The sequence below is a fragment of the Diadema setosum genome, chromosome 5, assembly GCF_964275005.1.
Source record: "Diadema setosum chromosome 5, eeDiaSeto1, whole genome shotgun sequence".
NCBI lineage: Eukaryota > Metazoa > Echinodermata > Echinoidea > Diadematoida > Diadematidae > Diadema > Diadema setosum.
The window spans coordinates 41,239,457-41,249,473 of record NC_092689.1 but is presented as its reverse complement, the minus strand read 5'-3'; the positions used below and the strand labels follow the sequence as shown (position 1 = coordinate 41,249,473).

The 10,017-nt window shown below is 40.5% G+C and overlaps 1 protein-coding gene across 1 annotated transcript; it reads right to left on the bottom strand.

The window, feature by feature from the left end:
- Positions 1-4,565: 4,565 nt before the first annotated feature.
- On the bottom strand, positions 4,566-8,940 carry LOC140228920 (uncharacterized). The gene is made up of 3 exons (XM_072309187.1): positions 8,179-8,940; positions 7,193-7,403; positions 4,566-6,397 (listed from the first exon to the last, which is right to left on the bottom strand). The coding sequence occupies exons 1-3, from the start codon at positions 8,938-8,940 to the stop codon at positions 4,566-4,568; spliced, it is 2,805 nt and encodes a 934-aa protein (XP_072165288.1).
- Positions 8,941-10,017: the final 1,077 nt, after the last annotated feature.

Sequence of the window (10,017 nt, the reverse complement as noted above, 5' to 3'; positions counted from 1 at the left end):
CTTGCCAATGTGAGACGACACAGTGTCACATGATTGTTAAGAAATCATTAGCTGGTAACAATGCACCAATTTTCATGACCATACTGTGATTCATTTTCAAGATATATTTATTATAAACCTAAAATGGCATTGAAACTGCCATGGCAAGGAAAGCGCATGTTTTAGAAACAAGACACCAAACAGGTTAGTCATTGCATTCTTCATCAGCGACCAGGATGCGATGTGATGTTAGATTAAAATAGGCTATATATATATATATATATATATATATATATATATATATATATATGTATATATATATATATATATATATATATATATATATATATATATATATATATATATATATGTATATATATATATATATATATATATATATATATATATATATATTAGAAACATGGAATTTTAGCATTTTCATTCAATTCTGACCCAATAACCGAATATTACCAAGCTGGATCACTGTGCGGTAAAAAAATGTATGATACCACGTTTGATTAAGTTGTTTCATTCAATCATATCCAAGGTATGGAGAAAATAGTGTAATACTAGTATCAGTATTAAAACCTAACCTTTAACCTTTGAACTTATGACCCTAAACTTCTAAAAAGAATCATTGTTGGGCAATGTATGTACATAATATTGTACATACTAGATTTCATGAAGACAGTGTCCTTGACCCATTTCCAATATGATTATGGAGGGAAAAAAGGAAAAAAGTTGAATTTCAGCAAATTCACTTAACTGTTAAACTTTGACCTTTGAACCCATGACCTAAAACTTGCTCCCGAGAATCTTTAGCTGGATAATGATAATACACTAGGCTTCATAAAATTGTCTTTAGGTATTGCCGAGATATTGGGGGAAATGGGGAAATTTTACAATTTGGCATTGAACTAGTGACCTATAACAAGTAAGGCACAGCTTCATTGAGTCATAAATACATAAATATGTCAGGTTTCATTTGGATGCCTTAAACGGTTCTTAAGTTATGGAGTCCACAAAATCGATTACAGACGGACATACGGACGGACATACGGACAACCCGAAAACATAATGCCTCCGGCAACGCTTCTTTGATATGGCATATAAACATTCGATGAGTCACTGATAATTATATTTTGGAGATATTCGTCATTTCCCTCCTTTGAAAAAAAAAAAAATCAATGTCTAACGTGATCATATATAGCACCTTGAATAAAGTCAAACATAACAAAAACAACAACAAGATCATCCAAAGAGGCACGGATGATGCAAAATGGCTTAAAAAGACTCCTTCATACTCGGAAATAGTTAGAAAGACCACGTCGTTGAATCGAGTCTCCCTGTGATCTCTAGAATTTTCGTTCACTTTTCCCTGCATTATTTTCTTTCAAGGGTGAGGAAATTGAAAAAGGCAGATTTGACAAGGCTGAGGGAACGGGGAAAATAATTGTTCTAACTCGTCGTAGCTACAATAGCGTATCTTTATTATAGATGCTCAGGCGAAAAAGAAACATCACATTAAGAAGTCGTCAATATCCTGTTACCTGACACCAGAGCATTATCTTGTAATTAATGGGGAGTATTATTGATCTACTTATCCTTGTACATTTGATATTGTGACGAAATGTATTGCATTGAGTCTGCCTTCATCATGAGACACAATAAACTGGGATCGATTGAACACCAATCAATTTCCTCCATTCGCATTGTATTGTCTTGCATGACCCTTGCCACTGGTTGCACAGCACAACAGTACACTAAATATACCAATCGGATCGGCCCTTGCAGAAAAATCAGCCATTACTGCGGTGTCCCATGCGCACACGCGAATGCGAATGCATGCTACATTGTACAACAAATAATAATTGCATTCCGACCGGCTCGCGCCCGCCACATTCATGCATTCAGCAAACGCGTGCGCGCTTGGGACACAGCAGCGGTGATGGCGAATTTTCTGCCAGTTCGAATCGGCCTTCCTTGTATGCCCGGTGCACATTATGTAATGATCCCAAATATATGTTCTTGGCAAATACAAGTAGACGGTGTTATGTTTCATTTCAACTATGAAAGGAGGTGATGAACTAGAGCTCCGAGCCACCAGCACCGGCACCAGTATAACCAAAGCAATTATATCGGATTTGCTAGCAGGGTTACATAGGCCACATTGCTTTAAATTACAAATGTCCAGAGTAGGAAAAATAGCATAAGTTAGAATACAAGCCGTAAATATATCCTTGTATAAACATGCGATACCAGCGCACATTCGATATTTACAAAGTTCAAAGAAAGCATCAATTGCATCTATGAAGTCAGTAGAACAATAGATAATATAATTATCGTTTTGCATATCGCCGTTAATATATTACACTTTTTTTATCTGCCGTCGCGAAAAAAAAAGAATCTCACAATCGGAAATCGTCAACTCAATGAGAAGAGAAAAGATAACAAAAAAATATATATATGAAGAAGCAGAATATGAACAGTTATAGAAAAAGATGTGATGATATACATTTCAAGTCTTGCAAGTACGATGATAATGTGCATGATTTCAAATTTGTAACAGGAACAACCAACCCACAATATTATACATTTTGCATCAAATCATTGCCATAATTCCGTTTAAAAAAACCCAACAAAATGAAAGCGTACATAACCTTTCAAGAAGCTGAAATATGTTGTTGTCACCCTTACGACCATTTGCAAATTTACCCCTATTCAAACCAATTGCAACCATGATAATAAACATGATAATTTTCAAGAGAACACTCAGATCGTGTTTACATAATCAAGGCACGGTCAAATTACACGCATCTATATAATAGGTGTTGTAGGCAAGACATGCAACTGACTTTACAGTGCCACTCAGTTTTGAAACGTGTATACCACAGGCTCACATTTCGCCGTGAAGCAAAAAATCAACGGGTAACGGGGAATGTCGAGCACTGAATAACATGATAAAAAGGTGAAGTTGTATAGCATAGGCGGTCTGTTTGTAAAGACTAAGCCAGCATGGAGGAGTCCCCTATCAAGGTTTTATCTACATAAGTTTGTTGTCATCTATGAACAGCGCTAGCTGTATCATGCTAATAGTTATACTGTCTTTTCTTGCGTATACTCCTGTGCAGTAAATATATGAAAATATCAAAGTGATCCTCCACGGCACTTTTGTGTGCAAAGAAGAAGTGTTAACATGAACGTCTAAGTCAACATCAACAGAAACTAGACACCTGCAATGAACAGACTGATAAATCGACGAAATCAGAAGAGATGAATCAATTATCTAGGATAGTGGGATGGTTAGAATGTCGCTTTCATAAACTGTTAATAGATAATTACTATTCCCTGAGGTGCTATCTTCCAGAAAAGTTAAAACCTACACGCAGTAATAATTGTCAGTAAGTCCAAGCCTTGTAGAAGAAACTTAAACTAAAAAGGACGCTGACTTGAATAGGACCGATGTACAAAGAAATAGAATGTCGAGCGTAAGGGAAATGGGACATTCAGATACAATGAATCAATCTAGACATCCGTAGTATCATGTTCCAGTAAAAGAAGGTATTCATAAATATCATATGAGCTCCCTCGTGGAGACCTAATTAGCTCCTTTGTGGAGACAATATGAGCTCCCCCGTGGAGACTTAATGAGCTCCTTTGTGGAGACAATGTGAGCTCCCTCGTGGAGACTTGGTACATACATATATAATTAATAATCTTGTTTATATTTTTCTAAGATTTATAATGTCTGTTTTATGTTAAGTGCTGTCTGGGGCAAATTATTTGTATAGGGCCCCATTTTTCTCTCTCTTCTTTCTTTCTATAAAACAACAACAACAGTAAAAGAAAATCAATATCTAAACAGGTCTTGACCTTTCATGAACTTGTAATTCGGAAGTAATATCAAATTCAGTATCTGATGAAAAATACACGTAAAACGTCTTATTTTCCAGCAAAATTACCTTAGTCTGGAATTATTTTCCTGTTGGGCTGCGCGGAATCATTTGTTTTTAGTTCATTTTCTACCATTACTATCAATCAAATATGATTAATCCAAGTATATTTCATTCTCTTTTTTTCTTTGAAGTTTCTTGGAAAATCAGAGGAGGTAAAAAGCAGTACCTGCCATTTGTAACTTGATTAACTATTGTCATGTCGGGAAAGGCACATAGATTTGTCTTCTTTCTGTTGGAAACTAAACATTAAAAATGGTCTTTTCATTCAAAGGGTGACTATAGGATCTCTGGGAGGTGAAGGTAGGAAACATAACAATAGTCGCGAAAGCATCAACCCAAGGTTCCAATTGAATGTTAACAATTTAATGTGCATATTCTGGCATCGATCTTTTTGACAAGGATAAACAGTGACTGAAATGCCAAGCCAGTCTTCTAAACGATCAGCGACGCACGGTATCATATCATAATAGAATTTGGTGGAATTCTACCGATGAAATCACCATCTAGCGCAATGCCCAACTTACATGTTGAAGAACATTTTTGTTTGTATGGATGCTTGCATATTGAAATCAGTCGCAGTTATAGGCACAAAGCTTTTCCGCTGTACATTCTTTTTATTTTAAATCACGCTCACAAGAAGACCACTTCATGTGAATCGTCACGAATGCTCTCAAATATGGCGGCCATGCTGAGATGTGACTTGCGATACATTTCTCTCATGTCCTTTGCCGACGGCCGGCCGGCCGTTGAGCTGCTCTTGCTAGGCTGAGCTCGATCGTCCTGTAAACCTTCGCCAGTTACGTCATGATCTGAGGGTGTCCTAACCAAAGAGGACTGCACTTTTACAGAGGACCGCTGCTCCGGATCCTCGCCAGGTCCGAGGCCATCTAGCTCGGTGGCACTTACAGCAGGTGGGAGGTTATCGTCAAGAATAATTCCCTCCGCTGCATCCGGGCTAGTGTCCCGTTTCCTGTTTTTTCGTGAATCTTTCGCAATGTAATACGTCGTCTGGTCATCGTTCAAATCACTCTCGGTCAGGTTGATGTGCAGTGTCGATAGAGGAGTGTTTCTTTCTTGATCACAACTAAGGGCGCTCATTGAGTCTCTGCTTCCTAGCTCCGACATCTCTATCACCCCAGAATCGAATGACCTAGAGTGATCCTGTGATAGCTGCCTACTTAGGGCTCTTCTCGGCGGTTTTCGTTCCCAGGCCTGAGGGCCAGGGGTAGGTGTTAGGTCCGGCGCGGCACCATTCCTCTGCCGCTGCTTCTCTAAATGTTTCTTCTGAGCCAATCTCTTACCGCCGCCACCTGTGGGGCTACGTCTCCCTCGAATTGGACTCTTGTCATCACGATGTTGCGCCTTCAGGGCGTTGACTGTCGTCGGGTTCCATCCAGAGCTTTCCCCGAGCATTTCCTCGGGCGATTCTTCTGGTATGTCGTAGAGTTCTCCCGATCCAAAACTTGAAAAGTCGGAGTTGTAATTTTCGCGCGGCATCTCGAAGCGTGCTGCTCGATGTTTACCACCCTCGCCAGTATCTCTTTTGTCACTGTGCGTTGGTGAACTCTTTGGACTCAAGCTTACTATTTGTTCTTTCCTCGTTGTAGTGATTGTGCAATCTTTCTTTTGGCTACTCGCCGTGGCACTGCTCTCCTTCTTTGTAGATGTTTGGCTTCGTTTGTGATTTGAATGTGATTTGCTTTCTGATTTCTTTGTTTTTGACGAAGAAGACTTTTTGTCTACCAAAGGTTCTGCGTAACTTTTTCTTCCCACTCTTGCGGTCTCGACTTCAACTTCAACAGTCATTGTATTTCGATCTTGATCAAGGGAACGCGACGACACGAATGGTCGTTTTCGTTTCGTCGGAACTGTCAAACTGTCAAGGGAATGGTGCTTGGTGCTGAGACGCTCGAGTTTCCTGTGCCGATTTGTGACCGGCGCTTCGACGCGAAGATTCTTGTCTTCGTTATGCTTTTTACTCCCGTGTTTTTCCTGATGGGATTTCGACTTCTTGCCTTTCGATGAATGCGCTGATGCTGCTCGTTCGGCATTTGCATGCTTGAGTGCTTCCAGCCGCTTGCGAGCGCCGCGATGACCCTGCCACATGGCGCGTTTTTGCTCCGGAGTCATCTTCGGACTCTTGTGTCTCTTCCCTTTGCTCTTTTTGCTCTCATCCTCGGATACAAAGGCCTTGTTGTCATACACGACCGTCTCGGTTTTAGGCGATGACGGTTTGCTGGGTAATTTGCCGTTTCGTACCGTGTGCGAATGTTCCACTACGGTGACGGTCTGGATCGCGGTCGAGGTCGACGCAATAACGACATCTGTGCTAGGTCCAGCGCCCTCATCGATGGACCCAGAAAAGGAATGATCGGACCAATCGGGTGTGGGGAAATGAAGCTTGTCTTCCTCGTCTGACGAGAAGTCATCCAAAGAGTCAAATGTCTCCTGTCGTGTGACACCTGAGTTGCAAATAGTAAGAGAACATAATCATGATAACAATCATAACAACCCAGGTATGCTGAATATTGATTATTAGAATGATAAAACCATACATACTATTCTTTCACCAGCGATAGTTTTTTTGTCATGAACACACGTGTCGGAAAGCATTCAGTCAGCAAACAGCTGACTTTCGCTGCGTCGGTGTCTGATTACTATAGAAAGAGAATAAATTCTTTGGATACATTTTGTAGTGGGAGAAGGCTCAAATTGGGATTTTCAGTAGTTAATGCAGGTATGGTAACAGTCGTGTGAACAGTTGCAGATACATCATAACAAAAGAGGCGATAAGCGCCTGCTAATTGGTAGTACAAATCGTAAGATACCGACGGCATTAGACAAATTGAATCAAGTGGTAAGCGAGACTAAATACAACTGTTTCAGACATTAAAAATTTGAATTATTATGTATGGTGAATTATACCAAATGAATTCGCAAAGTCAATTTTATAGAGTTAATTTAAAAGAATAAAAAAATCCTCCAATACTTTTTTTTTCCTGACACCTGTGCTATTTCTTTGAAGAAACTAAAGCAGAACCCTACCATATTCGTTGGCAGCAGAACATTCTCCATTCGCAAAAATAAGAAATATTAACCACTGGGATATCTGATACATGTACCTAATCAAATTTGGTATGTGAAGTTTGAATTCCCCTAGACGGCCTTAGCAAAAATGAGTTTCCGCACGCTCCTCCCTAAGAGCGAAGAGGTAAATTATGTGATAGCGTACGTACGAACATTGCAGACATTACTACCGTTTATTGATGTCCGTGGTGGTGGGGGTTTAACGCAGCCGCAGCTTTCACCGATGCTCCTAAAGAGTCTCTGGTAGACCTTGCGGTATCGGTTGCAAATCAAGACGAGGAGCGGAGGGTGCAAAAATGCCGTCAGAATGCTGCACCACGTGATTGCCACCGACATCCATATTGCGGGTTTCTCAAGCGTGAAGGCAATAATGTTGATAACCTGGGTCGGGAAAGGGGAAGGGGATTGGATGGGAAGGGAGGAGTATGGGAGGAGGGAGTGTAATGGTGAAGAAGATTATTATTCAAAATCCGGAGAAGATATTAGATATTCAATGGTATATATGAAATCAGCGTGCCGATTAGCCTTTCTGAATAAAGATATTTCAATTAAGTTAGAATAAAAACGAATAAATATGAAGTGCATGGAGGGGTTGGATTGACGGAGGATGGATGGAAAGAAAGATAGGAGGAGAAGGACAGAGAAGAGAAGAGAACAGAACAGAACAGAAGAGAAGAGAGAGAGAGAAGAGAGAGAAACATTTTATTCACCCCCCCCCCCAAAAAAAAGAGTGATACTGTAATGTCAGGCAAGATAGAATGCTAGAATATAAAACAACGACAGAGAGAGAGAGAGAGTTATAGCAAGGGAGAGACAGATTAATAGAGAGGAACAAATTAGACAGTGCTTGTTGAACTTGGATACTTTATAGAATTATCTGTTGCTGTGTTTTCTTTGGTATTTTATGATATGCGTGGAAGAGTACTTGTCCTTCTATAATATACATAGAGACTGAAAAATTATAATTTCTTAATGAAATTGCGTGTCAACAAGAACATAATTTCCGTTTATATGGAATGCTAACGATGTAAAAATGTTACTTTCTTTATTTCCTAAATAGGATAACCGAAATATCTATTATATGCCACAGGTAAAATGCCCCGAGATATGTAATTTCATCATAAAATGAATACATCATCAACGTGGTCCATCTTACCACAAAAGGCAATCCGTTGAGGCAAAAATAGAGGATAACTACGGCTGATACTAGGAGATATATCTGCTGGTTTTGAGAGTCACGTGAACCGGCCACGGCGGGGGTCCTTTCTCCGGTTTCGCTCTCGATGACGATCTGGGGAATACTTGACTTCGGGTCGTCCGGTTCCGGCAGCAGGGGCAATACGAACACGACGTTGACGACGATGGTCACGATACAGACGGAACTCACGATCACGCTCCCGAGCACGATGATGACGATGCACATCGCGTAGCCGTAGCCGGCGATGTTGAGCACCAGACTACACGTTTGACCCTGCTCCAGTCTAGCCCAACTGATGAGGGGGATGGTTCCTATGGCAACGCCGAAGAGCCACATAAAAACTGCGGTCCGTGCGGTTTGCCTCGATGAGTTGTGCGCGCGGTACGAGCTCGGCCACTTTAACGTCCAGACGCGATCGAGGGCGATGAAGGCAATGTTTACGGCACCGACGATTCGAAAGCTCATGACGCACCAGACGAGGAATCGACAGGAGTCGTCGGTCCACGTGTTGCTAACGAAGACGATGACGGCGTAGAGGAGCAGCGGGAGGAGGAGCGAGAGAAGATGGCCGAGGGTGATGGAGAAGAGGAGAACATCCGGGCTTTTCCATCGCTTCCTCGAAGAGATGATGATCAGGGTGAGAAGATTCTCAATCGCCACGATGGGAATGGCAATAAGCCACCCCAGAGCATTTCTATTCAAATAAGGCGACATAGACATTGTCACAGTCTGTCTATGAAATGTCTACGAAAAATGTATGGTGTGGATGCTGACCAAAAATCTGCCCACACGCCAAGCCAGTTGGAGAGAGTGCTAGCTCTGTACAGGTGGATTCACCACAGCAGACACACCGATTCTTTCCTGCGCCATCTCTTCATCTCACGCGATCACCGACGTCATTCGGGCGGGTCGTAGATGTGGGTGGGTGCTTGCCACAGAGAGTAGAAATCTGTAAAGCAATGATGAGAGACGATGTCAATGATCCAATCATCTGATACGCAACGTATTCTCGGTAAGAATGCGTTTGAATAGGATCGGTATAGCTCGGCATGTAAATCAACATGCTGGATCATTTCGCAAACAAATAGATATGCCTCGTCAGTCTAGGCGAGCACATCATTGCATTTCATTGTCTTTTTCGTCATTTGCATAATATTTATGTAAACAATTTGCTCACTGTTTATAATATTCAATTCCGTCTTTACAGTAACATTACTGTACAACGTTAAAAGAATTCGAACACCATTAACTAAATTCCTGAAGTAAAATATGTATGTTCCCATATAATATTGTTAAAATAGACCGCTCAGCAAGTGGTTTATCAACACAGTCATAATGTTCACCCACAGATGTCTTGATTTTGGCAGCATAAAATTCAAAGCTTTTGTATACTTGAGTTTTTTTTTTTTTTTTTTTAATCCACCATTCTCAAACTGCAAAGTTTAACAATCGTTTACATTATTTTCAATAATATTATACATTGTTCCAATCTGGCTGTTTGAGCCTGATATTTGAATTTAAAGAGCAACTGTAAACCTGAGCAGATATTATGTACAAATATTATCACTCGGTCTCCTAAGGTCAGAATGATTACTACACTGTTATGTGATTTGCCATTTGATAAGGTGAAGGTAACATTTTCCATGAAAGGAAATCAAAAACGTCAAATCGAACTCTTCCATGATGGACGTTGATGAAATTTAATGAATGGTAAGAAAGACAAATGATAATATGCTGGGGATAATGCAGGAAACAGAATGTGGCGATCACTGAAGAATGTAAAATAATAAAATTATT